Source organism: Mesoplodon mirus, assembly GCF_964341445.2.
Source record: "Mesoplodon mirus genome assembly, chromosome: 2".
Classification (NCBI taxonomy): Eukaryota; Metazoa; Chordata; class Mammalia; order Artiodactyla; family Ziphiidae; genus Mesoplodon; species Mesoplodon mirus.
In genome coordinates this window covers 87,247,283-87,268,973 of record NC_138977.1, presented here as the reverse complement: position 1 = coordinate 87,268,973, position 21,691 = coordinate 87,247,283, and the positions used below count along the sequence as shown (strand labels likewise).

At 37.9% G+C, this 21,691-nt stretch overlaps 1 protein-coding gene across 2 annotated transcripts in view; it reads left to right on the top strand.

Annotated features, from left to right (window-relative positions):
- Positions 1-2,779: 2,779 nt before the first annotated feature.
- The window catches only part of GABRA2 (gamma-aminobutyric acid type A receptor subunit alpha2), a gene marked incomplete at both ends in the record, with an annotated part of 118,672 nt that continues 99,760 nt past the window's right edge, over positions 2,780-21,691 (top strand). The window contains 2 exons of one of the 2 annotated variants that reach the window (XM_082610955.1): positions 2,780-2,871; positions 5,397-5,512. In XM_082610955.1, coding sequence (XP_082467081.1) covers positions 2,780-2,871; positions 5,397-5,512 — 208 coding nt within the window. The remainder of the gene's footprint in view (positions 2,872-5,396; positions 5,513-21,691) is intronic. The other variant, XM_082610954.1, reaches the window with a different exon arrangement.

Below are 21,691 nucleotides of genomic sequence, written 5' to 3'. Positions count from 1 at the left end.
TGGGTGGTGTTCCATTCTTCACGGAGGCAGCTAAGTAGAGCAAATATTTGTTTAGGTTGTAGATTATTAAATGCTCATTTAGAAAGTGGTGATTAATAGGTTAAAAAGAACAGCTTGAAAAATTTGCAATGTAAAGGTTTTATTCTCCGCACATAATCTTCAAAGCAGAGCTAAAATTTACCGGCGAAGAGAAGTGCCTGTTGTTATGAAAACTGTACCATCTAGGAAAAACATCTGAATTTCGGGTTCATATCTAACAAAATTGAAGTGTTTGGCATATATTGACTCTGAATGCAAAAGGACAGAAACATATCAGCATACTTTTTTTTTTCGTTTAAAATGTCTACCATTTATTACAACTTCTTGAAGAGACAAACACCCATTCTGCTTTGCTTTAGAAGGATGTGCATAACGGTCTGTCTTACCTGCAGTACCAAGTGGAAAATGTCTCTCTTTTTGTTGTTGTTCAAGTTGCACGTTTGGATTTTATCGCCTCAGATAAAGTAGAAGAGAAATGAGACATATTAAGCACAAGGCTGAAAGTGTACGATGGGACTGAAATTACAACAGGTCTCTACACCAGCAGAAACCCCTAAAGGGGGAAAACCTCAAAACATGTTACATACCCCGCCCCGCTGCGGAAAGAATTTGCAGAGGTAGTAGAAGCCCAGCAGGTCCCTTTTTGCTGGGGGTGGAGGTGGGTAGGGTAGGGAGCAGGTAAACTTTTTTGGAGCGGTTGATTGAGTTTGATCACCAGGTAGGGAGGACGTTTGTGAAAAGATATTGGGGAAAAGAATTGCTGAGAGTGAGCGGGTTTCCCAATAATCTGCAGATAACTTGACTGACCAGCTCCAGGAAAGTCTCCAGCCCTCAGAGCTTTGAAGGGAAATTAGTCCTGATTGCAGGAGTGTGAAGGAATGAGTGGTACATCAGAAGGGCTCAGGAAATCAAAGAAACTTCCTGCTGTCTGATTCCACGCAACATGCCTCGAACTTGGTCCTGCGTGGATGCGCTGATGACCAAGTACAGGCGTGATGAGTCCCCTCGCCTTCCAGCGGGAGCTGTACCTCTCCTCGGCAGCCACGTCGCTCCGGAGCCAGGGCACGCTGGGGGGCGGGCGGCAGGGCGAGGTCCCGGGGATCTAGGGCCGCACCAACACACCGCGACCCCGAAGCCGCACCAGCACCCACCAGCAGCCCCCTGGAACCTCGGGGCCTCCAGGGAGTCCCTGAGGGCGGCCGCGGGGCGCAGTCCCGAGCGGCGAGTGGGCTCCGCTCCTCCGGCGCGGCGTGGGCGCGGAGAGAGGCGCTCGCCGCCGCTTGGGGCTGTGCCTTGGCAGGTGCCCGGCGGGCGGCGGGCGGTGGGCGGTTACCCGGTATCTGGGCGGGGGTAGGGGGGCGTCCCTGCGTTGCCGAGAACCTCGTTAGCCCTCCTTTCGGGCCTGGCTCCTCCTCCTCCAGGCGTGGGGCTCGTGCCCGCCGCTGCCTGCGCGCACCGCGCCTCTGCTCGCGTCGCCCCCCCCACCCAGCCAGCTCCTGCCAACGCTTCCCCCTCCTCCTCTTCCTCCTCCTCCGCCCATCACCGCCACTACGGACGCCTTCGCCTCCTTCTACTCCTCGCACCGCCGCCACTTCTCGCGCTCTCCTTCGGCTGCTACCAGCCCATCGCTCCCCGCTCGCCGGGCTGCTGCAGTCTGTCTGTCTGTCTGTCTCTCTCTCTCTCTCAAGTTTCCTATCTCCTCAAGATCAGGGCAAAGGGAGGAAAACACCCAATTCTGCTTGCCGTTTCAGGTAAGGTCGCACACGTTGGTCCCAACAGGGACCCTTGCTTCCCCATTTACCTTTGCCTCACGTGCATGGCTCATCTCCCCCCCATTCACTCTCCGATGCTCCCTGGAAACCGAAGCGGCTCAGGTCGCCCCCTCCTCCCCAGCATGTTTAAAAAATAATTTCGATACTCCTCACCAGAAGCCTATTTGCAACTACAATAAGATCCGAGACGCCCGCCCGGCAGCACATTAGCCTGGCTCTTTTATAGTCTTTTAACTTTGCACGCTGTGATCGCCGCTGCCTGCCTGCCTCCGCTGGATCCCGGAGCCTCACGCTCCGGCTCGGATTGCGGTCCTCGGCTCCGGAACAGCTGTCAAACGCGTTGTTTCGCAGCAGTTAATCCGAACCCGGCTGCCTCCAAGACGTGGTCTTGGGCAATTGTGGATGGGCAGGGAGGGAGGTGATTTTATTTTATTTTAAAAAGAGTGAAGTAGTGAAGACGTGAGGACTGCAGTTCATTGTAATGAAAGAAGAATAATCGAAAGAAGTGGGCTGGCTGCCCCTTGCTTTTCCCGCTGTGGTCGCGGAGGCGGTCTTGGTTGAGGGGATGTGGCACGAAATACCCGTTTCTCCTCCCCTTTTTCACTCTCCCCTCCAACCCATTCTTTTCTCTAGCTCAAATGTCAGTGCAGGGTCCCGTGTGTTCTTAATACGTGTGTGTGTCCACCAAACAGTGTTTGCTGACGATGTGGCTGAGGGAAGTTCCTGGCAGAGCAAAGTCTGATTATTTGGTCATCATTCTGTTAAGAGAAAAAAAAAAAAAAAAAGAAAGGAAAAAAAAAAAAAAGAAGAAAAGAAAAAAAACCCTCCTCCGGTCATCACACCCTACACACACTCTACTGGAATAATCTCTATATCTTTAACTCCAATTCCCAGTTGAAATGACATTCTTTTGGGCTATTTGGATGGTGGGACTGAATGTAATTTTAAGTGTATTTTGTTTTTCTTCCATGACTTTACAAAGAGTGGTGATGAAGATGAAACTGAACATCTGCAACATGCAGTTGCTGCTTCTTGTTTTCTTGGTGTGGGACCCAGCCAGGTGAGACAATTATTTACTGTATTTGCCATTTTAAATTCAGGGTAAAGGTGTGTTTCTTGAATATTATCAATGCAAAGGTGGCTTTTCAGAAGCTGAAATATTTTGAAGGATCATTTCTAATGAAAAAATATTGTACCAAGAAATAGAACTATTAAGTGACAGAGACTATTAAAAGTTCACTGATTCTTGTTTTTAGCGATAAAATACAAAAGTGAATACAAACATTTTCTAAAAAAATAAATCACAGAAGAAAAGAGTGCCCTTTGGATGGCATATTTTTGCAAGGAATTGAAGTGGTTGTTATATGCAATTATAATAACACTGAAGTTCAGTAAAGAAACCATCAGTTTTCCTTTAAGCCAAACAGAAAAGCATAAGCTAAAATGATTTGAGTGTTAATTTTTTTCTTTTTTCTTTTTCTTTCTGTCTTTCTTTTCTTTTGGTCTTGGCTCTTTCAGTCAACATAGAAAACCTAAATGATGTGTGGATCTGAAACCTCTAGGTGGAGGTACTATACAACTTCACAATCACAAACAAATAAAACAAAAGCTTGATTTATTAATCAATTATTGATTAAGAAATTTTTACTTCTAAAATGGTACTGTCATAAAAAGTACTTACTTTGAAAATGTAACAAATTCTGTTTTGCCTGTATTCTACAAATATCAAATTTAATTTCTGTTGTTTTCAATAGCATCATCTTAATTGTAGTTTTTTCTGATTTTTTTTATCATCAATGGGCAGCTTTTATTAATTGCCTAAATTTAGGGTATGGTTTTCTAAATGCCAGAGAACTTAAAATATGATTCATAATAATGTCCATGTAACTATTCCTTTAAAAAAATTAGTGTTTATGATTTTATGATACCTTTATTTCCCTTTAAAATTTTCATTTTCCTGTCTCAGTAATTGTCAAAGTTTGAAAATACTTTCTAGAATTGAGATGAAATCTCTTTATGAAGTCTTATTTTTAATTGGAAAATAGCTCCTCATTTAATATCTTAATATTGAGTTTACAAAGAAAATGTGACATGTGATTAAAAAACGCTTTCCAGTGAAAATCTCTAAGTGGAACTTGATGACCATCTTAGTGATTGGTTTTAAAGTTAGCTTAAGGCAACATGAAAACTTTTGAGGCTTGAGGTATGAACTAATTTGCTTACATAATTTTTAAAATGTTTAGCTTTATATCAATATTTTAATATATTCTCTTCTCCCAAGAGGATATTTGTTTGAAGTTGGTTACTGATTTTTTGATGTATTATGACTATTTTTAGCTACTAGCTGTGTAATCATTTAAATGCAAATGAATTCTGTCAATGATATTTCACACAATACACCTTGATCAGAATGCAATTACATATAATCTTTGATTTTAGAGGAGTGAACAAACTGTGGTCCATTAATAATCATTGAAAATCCTCAGTACTTAACCATATGTTCTTCTACTAGTTTTCTGTTCTATATTTGACCAGTAATGCTCATGCCAGTATTTTATTCTATTATATAAATGATTCTTTTTCTGGACCAGTAATTTAGATCTCTGAATCATTCTGGGGAAAAAAAATGGCAGTGAAAAGGGACATTCTGTTTTATACATCCAGTTGCTTCTGCACCAAATTGCTGGATGTCACAAAACCAGGTGTCTGGCTTTCTGATGGAGAAATAATGGAGAAAATCACTCACTGTTTCTAACCCTCTTCTGGTGATATTTTAAGACCACTTATTCTTTCCGCAAATTTATCACACACACACACACACACACACACACACACACACAAGGTACCTGGGCATTTTAATCTTTGGATGACCTCTATTGCTCTCCTCAGAGACCAGTCAGGAGGGGTACTCCTCCAAGGCTCTCTGCAGCTGTGTGTGTGCTGCTGATGTTTTCAGAGCCCACCTCCACCTCCTGACTTCAGTGGAGTCTGGAACACAGCCAGCGGAGTTTCCCTGATGTCTATATTGCACTTGGCCATTGGGTGGAGGTATACCCAAAGTTAGAAAATCATCTTAGCTTAAAAGAGAAAAAGACATAAAAAGAAAAGACATTTCTGAGAAAGATGGAAAAATTCTGTGCCTCCAAGGAGGCAATTTATTTTCCAATTAATATTCAAATCACTGAAGAATTCTTTCAGTAGTCCCTTTGGTTTTTGTACCTTTCCAAATGCAGAACAACATTACTAATAGTATCTGCATGTGATAATCTACCATCATAATATATTCTAGGGAGTGGATTTTAGAAAAATTGAATAGGTCACACAAAATGCGAAGTGATAGAAATCTGAAATAATTTTGGCATCAAACTTTCTGATAAGCTAGTATTTATTATCTATTTCCAACAGCATGTTTACCTTCCCCATAGACATACTGGCATTTAAAGAAGTGGAAAAAAAAAAAAGAAGGAAAACGGGTGACACTAATAGCTCAGGGAGCCTTAAAATTCAAATCAAGGAGGAAGAGCATGTTGGCACTTGCAAAACACACGTATGTATATATATCAGCTTGTAAAATTGTCTGTTTAGGTTGGTGCTGGCTAACATCCAAGAAGATGAGGCTAAAAATAACATTACCATCTTTACAAGAATTCTAGACAGACTTCTGGATGGTTACGATAATCGGCTTAGACCAGGACTTGGAGGTAAAAATAGTTTTCCTTTTCTTAAATGCTCACAAAATAATGCCTTTAAAATTTAAAGGTAATATTTATATTTTAATTCATTTTATACATGAATGCATTGTCACATATTAAAAAACATAGGTAATAGAAAATAAGGTATATGAAATAAACATTATCTCTGATTCCTTTTATACAGACATAATGTATTTAACATACCTTTTATAGACTACCTGAAGTCATATAGAGCCCAGACTTTGTGCATGAATAGTTTTTAAATTAGTTTATTTATAATGGCTAAGTTTTTCAAACTTAGACTATGTGAAAGCGTGACATTATTGGGCAGATATGCTTGTATAGTAGCTTTCGTTTCCTTCACTGAATTTTGCAGATGCTTATTTTCACACTAGTACAGATGTATAGAAATAAGAAACATAAAAATATAAAAGAGTATCTAGGTTGAATTTTAGCAACCAGATAAATTTTAGCAATCATCACAGGATTCTGTGATGATATTTCTTTACACGTGCATGTGACGTTTCTAAAACACAGCACCGGTTTGGCATTCTTGAAACTTACAAAGACATTTTGGATATACTTTAGCTGTAGGCCTAATTTATTGGCCTGTGGCACAGTTTGATTTCAAATTTAAACATTCATTCTCAACTCAGAAAAACAAATCTATTTTTATCCATAAAAGTAATGGAAACTAGGCTTGGTTAATATGTTAAATTTTAATTATCCTTTAACATAGATGGGTGGTACTAAGGAGATTAGGTATAAGTAGGGTAGGTGTGTAATTCCTGAAAGGATTCTGAGCCAAAATATTGTTACTCATTAATTCTAACATGATATATATATATATATATATATATATATATATATATATATCTGCACGCACACATTTATCAAATATATGTTATACTTAGTAGGATGTTCAGTTTAATAACTAATTCAAAGTTAAGACGAATTAGTTGAATGCTTGGTACTGACTGAAGGTTTATATAGTTAGCCTGATTATTACCAGGTTGGCAACTTTGCAATATTAAAATGCTTGAAAAGATGTGTAGTGACTAAACGCCTGGATGTTTATGTCAATACTCTCTTTGAAAAATGTAGATGGTTGTTAATTCTATACATATTTGGCAATTGTATGGTTTGCATTGCCCAGTAGTCAGAAAAGGTTGGAAAAGACCTAAGTTTTTTTAAAATAATATGCCATTTAATTGATAGTGGTTTTGGACTTGAATCCTGAGTGGTACCTTGCATTTCAAGAGAAAAGTGATGGGGAAGAATTATGTTCAGAAGTATGATACATTGTATCTCTCAGAGATAATTCAATTGTTTAATATACACAGTCTACTAAAAGAAAAAACTCTCAAGTTTATGAGTCTGTTTCCATTTTATAAATAAGTTCTTTACTCCAATATAAAATAAAAAGTTAAAAGAAAAGTTAAAATAAGGAAAAACTAAAGGAAAAGAATATTTTCTTAGTAATTAACGTTTCTAATGACCATGAATAGAAGGCATTACTGTCCATGTTAGCATATATAGCAAGGAACTAATGTCAAACTCATACAACAGAAGTATGCCTAGCATGAGGCTGTCATAATTCATGATGGTGATTTGAGAGGTAGATTTCACTAAGGCAGACATTTTCCCAAGGCTTAGATTTTATTATTTTTTAATAAATCATGTGCTGTCAAAAAGACTTAAGATATTTAAGCTAGATCTTGGATTTTGTCTATGAGATTTTAGGAGAAATGTTTACACTGTGGGTGTATAGTTGGGATGTAAAAACTACCTGTTAAAGGACATGGATATTGCCATTTATCTCTTCATATTTCTTTTTAAATATCTCTTCCATTCTTTTTACTTTGGTCATCAGCATTCAAATATAGATCCTTGTCACTCATTCTGTAGGTTAATGCAATAGACAAAGTGGCTCTTCTTGTCTAGTGTCTTCCTTCCCCAATCCTTCTCTGAGAGTGGACATGTGCTAATATTTCACAGTCAGATTAGTCTTCTTTTAGTCAATACTTTTCATATATTACTCTCTTGTCTTGATCAAATACCTTTGATAGCTCCCCATTGCTTTCTGTAGATGGTGATGAGGGAGTAGTGGAAGGAATATAGGCCTTGCATGCAGATGGATCTAGATTAGAATTTCTGTTCCATCTACACATCCAAAACTGTGCCTTGGCCAGGGAATCTCTGTTTCCTTTCATTTAAAATGGTCATGATGGGGATTCCCTTGTGTGTTATTTGTTGCTTTTCCCTTGTTTCTTTTAATATTTTTTCTTTGTATTTAATTTTTCTTAGTTCAGTTAATATGTGTCTCAGCATGTTTCTCCTTGGGTTTATCCTGTATGGGACTCTTGTGCTTCCTGGACTTGGGTGACTATTTCCTTTCTCATGTAGGAGGGTACAAATGAACTCATCTACAAAACAGAAATAGAGTTACAGATGTAGACAATAAACTTACGGTTACCAGGGGGTAAAGGAAGGATAAATTGGAAGATTGGGATTGACATATACACACTACCATATATAAAATAGATAACTAACAAGGACCTACTGTATAGCACAGGGAATTCTACTCAGTACTCTCTAATGGTCTATATGGGAAAAGACTCTAAAAAAGAGTGGATATACATATATGTATAACAGATTCACTTTGCTGTACACCTGAAACTAACACAACATTGTAAATCAACTATACCCCCCCAAAATTAAAAAAAATAAATTAATTAAATGGCCATGATGTATTTCTACTTTATAGTGTTGTTGAGAGGATTACATAAACTACAGTGTGCACACAGCATACTAGCAGTTAAACATAATCAATTCCTTCCCTCCTCCCATAGGGTCCAAACATGATAATCAAGGTTTTTACAATTGACTTCTCTGGCTTAATTTTTACTTTGCCCCCCATCTATCCTGTACTTCAAACACATCTATTCATTTTCTCTTGATAATCCATTCACATCTGCTCCCTTAGCCTTTGAGGGGAAAATATTCCCCTCTCACTGGAATTATTCTTCCTCATTCTCTCTTTTCCTGTGAAGACCACCTCAATGTGGGTCCTTTTCAGTAATAACCTTTCTTAACTGAATTGAAGCACCCAGATTCAGTTTTCCCTCTGTTGAATTTCTTTGGCCGTTGTTGGCTTTGTATCTTGTTTTGTACATATTATGTGCTATCTTGGATTATTTATTACCTTTTTATGTGTCTCTTGTTACCTTAACAAGATCGTAAACTTATTGAGGCAAGGTATTGTATCATAAATCCTCTGTACTCTCACTAACTAAATATTGATTTGCATATGGTGACCATAAAAATTTTATTGAATACTTGATGAACTTTTCTATGACTAGTTAATCATCTGGAAAATGGAGCTACTCACATCTGGCTGACCTTTTAGTTGGGAATGTTGAGGTGATACTTTGTGCATCCTGCTGCAGGAAGGTGGTGTGGCTGAGTGAAGAGAACCTAACTTTAGACTGTGGTGATTTAGGTAAAATTCTAGATGGGATACTGAGCAGTCTTGTGACCTTTCAGTACTTTACCTCACTGGGGCTACATCTGTCATCTGTAAAATGGGATTACTATTACTATTCTTAGGGTTTTTGATGAATATTAAATACAGTGATATATGCAAAAGATTTAACACAGTGACTGGCATATAGTAGAGAATTAATACATACCAATAACTAGAAGAGTTTGAAAACCTTTGTAAATACACTGTTGTAAATTTCAGTTATTATTACGGTTTCTTCTCTGCCCAAAATTCTCAGCCTGAATGTTCATATGTCATTTCAAATAGAAAGTTCAGGGAAATTATTTGTATCATTATGCCCCAGAAATTAATAATAAGGGGAAAAATGGGTTTGATTCTATTTAATATATCAAACTGAACGTCTCTATTGATGGATAATCTGAATAATTAATCTCAATTAATATTACTTCTCCTTTGTAACCTTAGTATAAATGAGTACATAGGAGAGAGCAATCAGTTTTGTATTAAGAGTTAGAAAAGTTATTCTTTTCACCTGGCTCTTCAACTTACTAGCTCTTATCCCAGACAAGTTACTTAGACGTTCTGAGCCTTGATATCTTCTTAGGGAAAATGGGAATATTAGCATTTTATTCTGAGAGGAGGAGGATAAATTGGGACTTCTATACATGAAAAGGATTGTACAATAGGTTGAATGATAAAATTTTAAGGTATTTAATAATTAATTATGGGTTTTCTTTTTTTTCTTCCAGTTTTATTAAGGTATAATTGACATATAGCACTGTAAAGACTTAAGGTGTACAGAACTATGGGTCCTCTTTAAACTGAGGCCCTGATCACACTACTCAACTGCTCAAAATCCTGCAATGTTTTCTACTTCAGTCAGAATAAAACACAGATTTCTTTCGATGGTCTCCAAAGTCCTGCATAATCTGTTTTCCTATTCTTTGGCCTCACCTCACACAACTCTCCTTCTTGTTAAGACTGCTGCAGTCACATTGGCTTCTTTTCTGTTCCATGAAGACACCACGATACACACACACTCCTTGGAGCCTTTCCCCAGCTGTTCCCTCTTCCCTGGATACCCATTGAGCTCACCTTCTCAATGAGGTCTACCCTGACCAATGCAATAAATACTATGTGTTCATCCTTTAGTAAAACTGCTCCTTCTTATGCCTTTTTTTCTGTTTTTACTTAGCACTTACTATTTTTTAATATACAAGATAATTTTTAAATCATTAGGTCAATTGTTTACTTTTGTCTCTTTTGCTAGAATGCAGGCTAATTGAGGTTAGGGATTTTTGCCTGTTTTGTTGTCTGGTTCTCAAGCATCTAGAACAGTGCCTGGCACATAGTAAGCATGGAATTAAATATTTCTTGAATGAATTTGATTTTATTCATTTATTTTATTTTATGTTATTTAGTATGGTCCCATGAAAAGAATTGACTATAGAACTTACCTTATCCTTAAAATCATCAGAACAATTATCATTTAATTACTGTACGGGCCTTTCACTGTTAGCACCAGCATATTAGGCTGACTTCTTGGTGAATGGAAACAATCACTACAATTATTCCAACTCCTGGCTTATGTTAGATGTGATTCTGTCTTGAACTAACTGTGTGATTTGGGGTGATTCATTTATCCCATCTGTGACATCATTTACTTACCTGTGAAACTGGAGGGGAGGTTCTACTTACCCTGTCTGTCTCACAATAATATGGTGTGGTTCAAGTAAATAAGAAAGCATAATGTGGCATGCATTGATAGGTATTAGGATCATTAGGAATAGCAGAGGAGAGTTCTTCAAGGAGAACATCATCTTAGAAGGTAGTATCCCTGAAAACATGCCAAGAAAATACTGGTAGGTCTTGTGCATTTGGTTGGCTTAGTCCTTTGTAAGTCTGGAAATGTATCTACCAAGACCATATGTTCAGCTTAGCTAGAACTTATAACTGAATCAATTTTTCCTTTAGTCTTCCTTTTAGTCATTGGAGCTAACAACTCAGGTACCACCTATGGATTTTGATGTTCCATAAGAGGCTTTCAAACTGTTAACTGAATAAAAGGAGCAACATTTGTGTTTCGGACTGTGTTTAGAGGGTCGCTGAAAAAAAGGAAAGTGTAGACAGGCCTCGTATATTTATAACAGCTAACATTCACAGTGCTCAACAATGACAACTATTAGAAATGACAAGGCTTGGTATCTACATTATAGAGTCAGTCTGGAAGATCTAGATAGAGTACTGTGCTTAACTGTATTTTGAAAAGCTGTTTCAAGGAGCTTGTCTAGATAGAATTGGTACATAGTGCTCTTGTTTTGTCCTCTAAAACCTGAAGCAGCTTTATGCTGAAAGCCATGAAAAACATGATGTCAGATTATAGACTTAGGGTCTGAGGGTCAGTTTCCAACTTCATTCTTGGATATTTTTCCTCAGGCTGTAGAGAGATGGGTGATAACATGTTTCTATGAATTTTACTACTCTCAAGTTTATAAAAATAAAATATAGGATATTTGGTGGGCAAAAATTAGTACAAAAAATCTGGTCTCTCCCAGAACCTAAGAGGGAGTCTGACCTCAAAATAACATCGTATTATTTTATAAAGAAGTGGTTAAGATCAATGCCTCTGAACACCAGCATCTTTGAATTTGAATTCTGTTTCCATACTATATGAACTACAAACTTTTCACTCAACCTCTCCTTGCTTTGGTTTCTTTATTTGTAAAATGGGGGCTAAAAGCATGTGACTTATTGGTTTGTTAAGTATTTAATTTAAAAAAAATTTTGGGGGCTTCCGTGGTGGCGCAGTGGTTGAGAGTCCGCCTGCCGATGCAGGGGACACGGGTTCATGCCCCGGTCCGGGAAGATCTCACATGCCACGGAGCGGCTGGGCCTGTGAGCCATGGCCGCTGAGCCTGCACGTCCGGAGCCTGTGCTCCGCAACGGGAGAGGCCACAACAGTAAGAGGCCCGCGTATCGCCAAAAAAAAAAAAAAAAAAAAAAAAAAAAAAAAAAATTGGAGCGTCCGGCAAACAGAGTAGGAACACAATACTTGTAGATATTATTGCTGTTATTGTTGATTCTACTACTACTTCTACTATGAATGCAACAGAGTCCATCACTCAATGTTTTCTTTAATTTGTAAAAGCTGTGACTTCTAAAAAAGGATAAATGTGTGGCACAGAGAAAAGATATATTTGTATGTTTCTCATGCTATTAGTTTCATTTTGTAGCACACTTTTGTATATGTACAGAATCTCTGGAAACAAAACCAATCACAAAAGAAATATGTCAGATTATTGTAACATATAACAATTGGGCATCATCAGTTCATGATACTCAATTTGCCTATAAGAACAAAATCATATTTACAGAATGAAAACCTCACTATGAGATGCAGATGATGATTTTAGGGACATGAAACTGAGCGTGTCCATCATCCTAGCCTGGGATGTGCCAGGAACTTGAATGGCACGAGCTCTGGGTCTTGCAGCTACCGGGTGCGTGCCCGATGCTTGACAGCACCTTATGAGGTAAAGGGTGGTAGAGGCATCAGGAAAGAGATAACACACCAAGAATGATCTGAAATCTCTATACGGAATTGAAAGGGGCAGGGGACAAGTGGGTTGTGCGCTGGGCAGAAAGGAAGCAGCTGAGCCCTTAAGAAGTTCTTGTCTCAGGTGGAGGCGGAGTAAACTTCAGGTACTGGTCCTCCTCTTAACAGCTCTGATGCTCGGCATTCTCCTCATTCAGCAGCTGTGATTGGGGCTGATGCTCCTGAAGAGGCAGGAGGCAGCAGAGAATCTAGTCTCCCTTCCCTCCTGACTAGGTCTTCTGAGGTCCCCCAGTGTGCCTGGAGTGGAATAGCCTTCTTAGGCATGAGAAGATTGCAGAGCCTTTTTCACTCTCTGCCACCAGATCTTCTCCACCTACTTGCATTTGCGAAAAGGTCACAGGAAACACCGAGTTTGATTATTTCATGAGCGAGAAAATAAAAATAAATTGGGATGACTTCACAGAAGTGTGTAAATAGCTTTGGGTAAATATGTAAATAATGGATATCAAGTTTTTTTCATTTCCTCTTTATTGAAAATTATTTTGTGGGAGGCATGAAACAGAACGCAGAAAGGTACTAGGTGCCTGAAGTGGGTTGCTGTTTGGGAGGCTGGAAACTCTGGACATGGGCTTCCTTCACAGTACGGGCTTTCTCACAGTGCATGCTAGCTAAAATGAGAAACACAGTAATGTTATGTGCAGACTTTTGGATTCTTTTTAGTATTACAAGCTGACTAAGAAACATCTTAGCGTTTCTGTACACCCTCACTCTAAAGCTGTGTGTTGCTTGCCTACCCTCTTAGGGAATGGTGCTAAGACAGGCTTCTTCAGAAATGGTTAGAGTGAGGTTTTGCAGAACTCTTTCTCAGTTTGATGTTTTAACTATATATATAGCTTGTGATTATTTTATAGGAAAGGTAGACTGAGTGCATACATGGCAGCAATGGGTTGCATTAGATTCTTTCTAACTTTCTTCCCAAACAACATCTCCTGCAAAATTCAAGGGAGCATCACTGAACTGAGTGACCCAGAGAATACTATCCATGTTTCAGTGAACTAACGCTAAGGCTTTTTTTTTTTCACCTTAAAACAATTTTGGTTAATAGCAGCTTCTTCTCTCAACCATTGCTGCTAGAGAGGCATTGCCCTTAGTCATAATTTTGAGGGATTGTTATTTTTGCTCTTTTCAGGCACAAGCACACCCCACTCACTCTGTTGTTTTCTTGCCAGCTTTTAAGCTCAGGTGCAATCAACATTTTTCTTTTTTTCACTCCTTAATACACAGTGGATAAATTGGACCATAGGGATGACAGATCCATTTGTGTTAGTGTTAGTTTTTGATTGCTACAGCTCCAATCATATTGTAGAAATCTATATTGGTAGTGGAGATGGCCAAGTGAACAGCTAGGTCAGCCAGAAATTCATTACTTTTTGATGTGTTAACATGAAAAGAGTCAAATGAAGTTATTCTAGTAGTTTGTTCCCTAACGCATGTGTATTGAAGGCTTATGATGTGCTAGACACTCTGCAGGATATAAAGATGTAGAAGTTGTAGTGTTGGTCTCCAGGGGATGAAGCCCCTTGGAGGGTAGATAAGGTAGGTAGAGTGTGATTCTCAAAATGACTCAAAACAGTACAACACATGTTCCATTATAAGAACATGCTATTGAAATAAAGAAAAGAAATCACTTTTACTTGCATCATACAACTGGAGTTAGCCAATTTCTGTCTCTATAAGCCTAGTTCATTCATTCCATTGTTTCTTTCTAAGGGCCAAGGATTTGCTGGGTCCTGCTGTAAATGCTGCAAATACTATGCCGTACAGGACTGAGTCTTTGCAGAAATTCATATCATATCATATTTTGGCTCTTTCTGCCTTTCAACTATCTTAACAGTGGTTTCTTCTTTCTCTCCTTAATTAAAAATATTGTATAATTATTGTATGTTTTTCTTTATTGAAGTGTAAATCTTTTCTCATAAAAAGAAGAGTGATTTCTGATATATTTACTGTCAGGCTGAGAATTGTGATATCTACAGAAGAGTATAACTTCCAGAGGGCATGTCTTTCTGTGTCTGTAGCAGGGGTGTTGAGAGTATTTATGGTAACCGTGGCATTCCTAGAGGTAGAAAGGTAAGTGTTTATTCCAGTCAAAACTTCTGGATACTCCTCAGTTCTCTTTCTAAGGAAAACTTATTTTCTGCCTTATCTTAATTTGTTTTGAGCTACAGATGAGTTAAATAATAACTAGACATGAACTGTGAAATAAAAATATAAATGATATGAGTTGTAATATCATGAGGATTTAGTTTATTTCCGTTGAGTTTTAATGTTTCTGACCCAACACAGAATTCTGAAAACTTGTTTCTAACTTGAAATACCCTCATTCCTAAAGGTTTAGATCTTCTCATTTAGGAGTAAGTTATCATTAGAATAAAATTAATGTTTAAATCTAAAGGGATTTCATATAGAAACTCATCAAATTAAGGATATCAACTTATAAGATACATATAGATCCCTTCAAATTCTCCATTGGGTTTTTGAATTTTAAGTAACTTACATTAAGGTAGATTTGATGTCTCTGTATGTTATTATTATACCTTTTAACAAATGAAAAAACTGGCATATGGAAAAGTATGACTCCATCTCCATCTTAATTTAATAGGAATTAAGTTATGTCAATTTTTATTTTTTTAAATTTTTGTTTGTTTTAATATTTAAAACATGCACATTAAGAACATAAAAAATGGTTTTACATAAAATTCAAAAATACAGTACTCTGTTATAAGAGCATTCTTTTTATAAATATCTTTGTTAAGATTCAGGATGGTAGCTCCTTTTTAGGGGAATAAATGCAAAATGTAGCACAAAGATTGTCCCAGTAGTATGTGTGGCATTATTCTTTCTGTATTAAAGTATTGCAGGATTCTTAGAGGACATGTTCAGTTGGAATATTACTAAGTTGATTTAAAACATAATAAAAGAAAAGGTAAGGTTTTCTTCTTCTGATAGAGTATCCAGAGGAAAAATATGTCAAAAAGAAGATACTGCTATCTTCAGCTATTTTGTGGAGATGGTTAATAATTCATAAATTCTGTGAATATTTGAGGAATATCATATATTGAGTAATACAATTGGATCTTGTCTATTGAGTAGAGGAATAGAGTTATGCCACAAAGTTAAGGAAGGTTGAAGAGACGATAAAGATTATAAATGCCTCCTAAGAGCATTCCCAAACCCATTGTTCAGGTTATATTTTGTAGTAGTACATAAATATTTTAATAAGTACTGGGAAGGCATTTGACTTCCATTAAGAACGTAAAAGGATCAGCTACTTTTAGAATGGTGTGTGTGTGTGTGTGTGCGTGTGTGTGTGTGTATGTGCATGTTAAAAACTTCCCTGGATGAAGAGAGCTCCAGACTTAAATTGGAGGAGTGGTTTGGCGGAGGAAGACAAACGTCATGGAATGTTTTAGAAAAAGATGAGAGGCTTCCATTTTACTCCTATTTACTCGTGAGAAGATTTTAGATTTTGAAGCAAAAATGATGAGTTGCTACTCATATATATAGGTTAGAGGGTCTACAGTTTTTCAATTATATGAATTTTTTGAAGCCTTTACAAGAGAAATAAGCAAATCAGCCATAGGCAGAGAATTAGGGTAAATGGAACAAATTCATTTTTGCTGCATGATTGCATAAACTCTGCAATTTCTCAAGAAAGGAAATAGTGAGCTAAAATGCTAGCCAGGTTTACAAGGAAGATTAAAGTTTTGGGTACCAAGAGAGAGGAAGTCTTAATTAAAAGAAAATGGAATTGCATGGCTTGTGTTCAGGTCGGGTAGAGGGGAATATGGGAGGGTAGATTTAATTAGTTATCTAGGGCATGTGAGAGGATAATCATCAAAGCAAAAAATGTGAAGCTGATGACTGTGCTTTGGAGAACAGCAAAGGAATCATCCAACAGCTATTAGAGGAAGAGAAACTTAGAGTCTTAAGAGAGTGAATGGGTGGGTTTAGGTGGTGAAAATGTTATAATGGAATGGGGGTGAGTGTCGAGCCTTTTTAAAGGGAGTTGCCATTAGAGCATTACTAAGAGAACAAAGTCCCTTGATAACTAAAAACTAAAACTGAGTATCTGTTTCTCAGTCTGAGTAGCTTTTGCTTCATTAATGATTACAAGATTACAGGATCAAAAAGAACTAACAGGAAAGCTATACACTGAGCTGTATGATCAGTAATGCTTATATTACAGTATGTTGCCATTTAAAATAGATTAAATATCAAAAATTGACTTGTTAAGGGCTTCCCTGGTGGCGCAGTGGTTGAGAGTCTGCCTGCCGATGCAGGGGACACGAATTCGTGCCCCGGTCCGGGAAGATCCCACATGCCGCGGAGCGGCTGGGCCCGTGAGCCATGGCCACTGAGCCTGCGCGTCCGGAGCCTGTGCTCCGCAACGGGAGAGGCCACAACAGTCAGAGGCCCGCGTACCGCAAAAAAAAAAAAAAAAAAAAAAAAAAAATTGACTTGTTAAAACATATAAATATGAATAATAGTGTCTGAATTCTTAAAGGAGGACACCAGGCAGATGAAGTAGTGAGGAGAATATCTCTGTAGCAGAAGTCCTTTCCACTCTCATTCTTTCAAGCTCCCCAGATAATCTGCAGAACTCCTGGAGGTGTTTTTGGCTGCCACCAAACTGATGATCTGACTCATAGCATTAGCAGGGAGGGTCGTTGAGCATTTCCATTATTATCTGTGAAATACGGGGCTGATGAGATGTCACGTGGGGCCCAGTTGCTGATTCAGGATGGAGATATTTATGTGTAGATGGAGGTCTGCTTGTTACACGGATGTTGCCTGCCTTTGTCACTCTCCTTTAGCTGCTGCCACACCCAATTTAGTCTTTGTCATTTCTGGTGACAGCTTCTAATACAAACATTTCACTTTCAGGCATCTGACTGCTACCATTTGTAGGGGCAGCTGCAATCTTTGCCACTGTTGCCGCCGCTTTGGAACAGCTGGGAGGTTAAGCAAAATCTATCAGCAGATAAGGAAAAGTGCTCAGGTTCATGTTTAAGTGAGTGGATATGAAGGTTAGTGGGGCGGAAAGTGACTCTTCATCAAATCCTTTCCCTTTAGGGAACTGTTTTGCAGCCTATCATTTCTGTAATTTCCCCCACCCGCTCAGAGAGGGTGATGTGACACTTTACATACTTCTGTCTGAAGAAGACATTAGCAGAGGATATCATAATCCCCAGTGGCTTTTTATAGTGCAAATTTAATGCCAGTTGGAACAAAGGAAACCTTGCTCCATAACATTGGAATAAAATAATCAAACCTTGATGAAAGAAGAATATCATGGTAGTTTTTTTTTTAATTTTTTAAATTAATTAATTAATTTATTTATGGCTGTGTTGGGTCTTCGTTTCTTTGCGAGGGCTTTCTCTATTTGTGGCAAGCGGGGCCCACTCTTCATCACGGTGCACGGGCCTCTCACTATCACGGGCCTCTCACTATTGTGGCCTCTCTTGTTGCGGAGCACAGGCTCCAGAAGCGCAGGCTCAGTAATTGTGGCTCACGGACCCAGTTGCTCCGTGGCATGTGGGATCTTCCCAGACCGGGGCTTGAAGCCATGTCCCCTGCATTGGCAGGCAGATTCTCAACCACTGCGCCACCAGGGAAGCCCACTCATGGTAGTTTATATCAGTTAAGGATGCGTTTGTCTGAAAGCAACAGAAAAATCTACCTGCAGTGACTTCAGTGGGGAATCAGTTTTTCTCACAAGAAGTCTAGAGGTAGGTGGCTCCTAGTACTGAGTTGTTAAGTGATGGCATCAAGAACTGAGACTTTTTTTTATTTTTCCACTTCCTCTTCCTTAGTGTGACTTCAGTCCTTTATGCTGTTACCTTCTGATCCCAAGATGGCTGCTGCAGCTCCAGCTATCATATCCATGGTTAAGGCTGGAATGAAATGAAGGGATGGTGCCAGTTCCATTAGTTCCCTTTATCAGAAAAATAATCCTTTCCAGCACTTGCAGCCGATTTCCATATTTATCTCATAGTTATTTCAAGCTAGGAGAGCATCTGGGAAAATGAGTGCCCTACCAGGGGTTGGGCACATTTCTGCCCTTATAAAACTGAGGATTTATTAGAAAGAAGGAAGATGTGTTGGCTATTCAGTAGGCTACTGGCAATGCCTGCCACATTTACTAATGTTAATAAAAGTTACCTAATCATTTTGTGCCTTAATTTTCTATTCTGTAAAATAGAAAATATTAATTCCAGTGATGGGTCAATATACCTAAAGTACTCAAAACTTTAATTTGCATATGAATAAACTGGATGATGATTGTTAAAATGCAGATTTTGAATCAATATATCTCTGTGGATCTCAAGATGTTGGGTTTCTAACAGGCCCTCAAGTGATGCCAATGCTGCTGGTCTTTGGGTCACATTTTTAGTAGCAAGAAAGTACTCAGCTAGGGCTGCCATGCTGTACAACCTCAGGGAGCATTCATACAGAATATAATGCAATGACAAGAAGAGGCTAAGTGTTCACATATTATTATTATTATTATCATACTGCCTCTGGTTTACGCTGATAATTAGGAATTCACAATTTATGTTTCTAAAGGTTGCAGTGATAAATCTTATTTTTATCAGAGTATAATCATAGATAAATTTATTGCTTATGATACACCTTTACAAAATTGCCAGTAAATACTAGATTGACCGTTAAAGTCTATGGTGTATGTTAAATACAATTTCTCTATCCAGCTATCAGTACACTCTAATTTTGTCACATTCTATATAAATAAGAACATATCCCTATCTCTATTTATATTTAAAAACTTAAAACTATGTTGTGATGAAGCCATGATGATATTTGAACTCTGCTTCAAAAGATTTGTTGGATATTACAGTTAGCTAGTTGTGGGAAAGAAAATATTGACATGAAGCTTGTGAATTAATCCAATATAAATAATTGATTATACAATTTGATTAATTGATTATAAAATTATAAAATAATTGATTATTAAACTAATTTAATTCTGAATATTGTGTTGTGGTAAATAAAATTTTACCACGTATGTAATCTTGAGGGCAGAAAAATAATAGAGCTCTCTCTTTAAATTATTTTATGTTCTAGTTGCTCCAAAATTTTCTTTTTGGACAGATGAAAATTGCAATTTCCTTTTAAAAATATTATACATGGTTTGTATGAGAGTGCCTGACAGAGACCAGATTATAAACCCGGAGAATCCAAGTTCTTAAAGAACTGATTAAATTTTTATTTTAAAGACACGAGGAGGGGAAAGGGCCTTTACTTTGATCAGAAGAGGCTGTGAGGGCAAAGCAGTGTACCAGAGCATTAAAAAAAAAAAACTAGTTTATCTATGAAAAACCCCTTTATTTTTATAAAAGGCCAATTATTATCTCTGTGCCTCAGTTTCCAAAACATGAAGGTAAGGAGACTGTAGCAATGACTTGCAATACCCTTTCCATCTAAAATTTCTCCCATCCTTTTGTGACTTGTTTCAAGGCAAATAGAGTAGAAAATAAGGTTCTTGGAACAGAAATCTGAAGCCAATTTTTTCTTCATTGTAGAAAAATAGGCAGAGTATGGGCCTGAATACAAGCTAGCAGAATAAAGCTGCTAGGCCTCTATAAAGTATGAGCTAAGAGAATAAAGGCTGTTTGGCCTTCCAACTCCTAGCAATTAGGAGTTTGTACAAAACTAGGTACTCCTAGTGCACAAAAATGCCAATTAAGAGCTTCTCTTAAAGCCGAGCAAGGTTGATTAGGAAGTGGTTGGTACAAGTGAAGTAATGATAAATGTGCCAAATTATAATTGCCCATGTTCTAGACATTGCTGGACTCTCTCTCTCTCTCTCTCTCTCTCTCTGTGATGTAAATGGCTACATCTATTCGAAGCTCACCCTCTTTGGCTTCTCTGCTCTGTTTGGTAACATAGATCTACCACCTCTTTCCTGATTCTTGGTCTCTCCACATTTCTTCATCTGTATCAGTCCTTGTTCCCTCTTTATTTTCTCTCTTCTTGAATATGGGTGCTCTCCAAGATTCTGTCCTTTTAACTCTTATTACTTTTCACTTTCATGATTTTCCCAGAAGAATTTCATTCAATTCCATAGCCTCAGATATTAACCTATATGTAGATTCTCTCTCATCCTGCTGCTGTTTTCTGATGTAAATTTGCTCGTTATTGCCCAGATGAACTCTCTTTATGGCCACGCACTGCTCTCAGGATCAAGTCCAGAGCATTTAACATAGCAGACTTTACAGTCTCTGGCCTCTGTTCACTTTTCTGGCCTCATTGCTCACTATTTATCGCTATCTTGCATGAAGTGGCTTAGATTCACTGACCTTGTTTCAGTTTTTATTTTTTAATGCATTTGGCTTTCTCTAGCCTGTGGGCCTTTATACAGGCTGTTGAGTCTACTGGGAACACATTTGCCTTTCTTCAGGTTCCAGCTTAGACGTCGTACTTTCTAGTAACTTTACATGATTATCATCCCCTCACACACACATCTCTCTTCAACAAATCACCCATTACTATACTTGGAATAAAATTAACATACTTTCTTGTAACTCCCATTTTACTTATTGGCATCTAAGGTATCCTAAGGTCAGAGATTTATGACTCCTTGTCTGTTGTTCTAGCCCCTGTTCTATGTGTAATGCTTCTAGAAGGTAGATAGTAATCATAATATTTGTTGAATAAATGAATAGACTACTGATGAGCTATGTCCTTCCATATATACATTTCTCAAACTTTTAGAAACTGAATTCATAATTTTGCTACCTGAAACTGCTTTTCTTCCTGTGGTTCTCTTGCATGGTTAATGGTAATCTACATTTGTCAAGCTACAAGAGCTAAAAATCCATCTGAGAATGAGTTTTCAAATTCTCTTTACTCTTTTCCAGTCTCCTGACTCCAATTCTGTGATCCTCAAATATACAGATATTAACCTGATTGTTTAACTTATTTTTGCTTTTAAATAAATAATTAGCTTAAAACATTTAAAAATTAGGACATTTCCAATAAAAGTGTGGATTTCTTTCTCTTTCAAAAATGGCAGATTTGGTGATCCTAGGCCAAAATTCCTGAT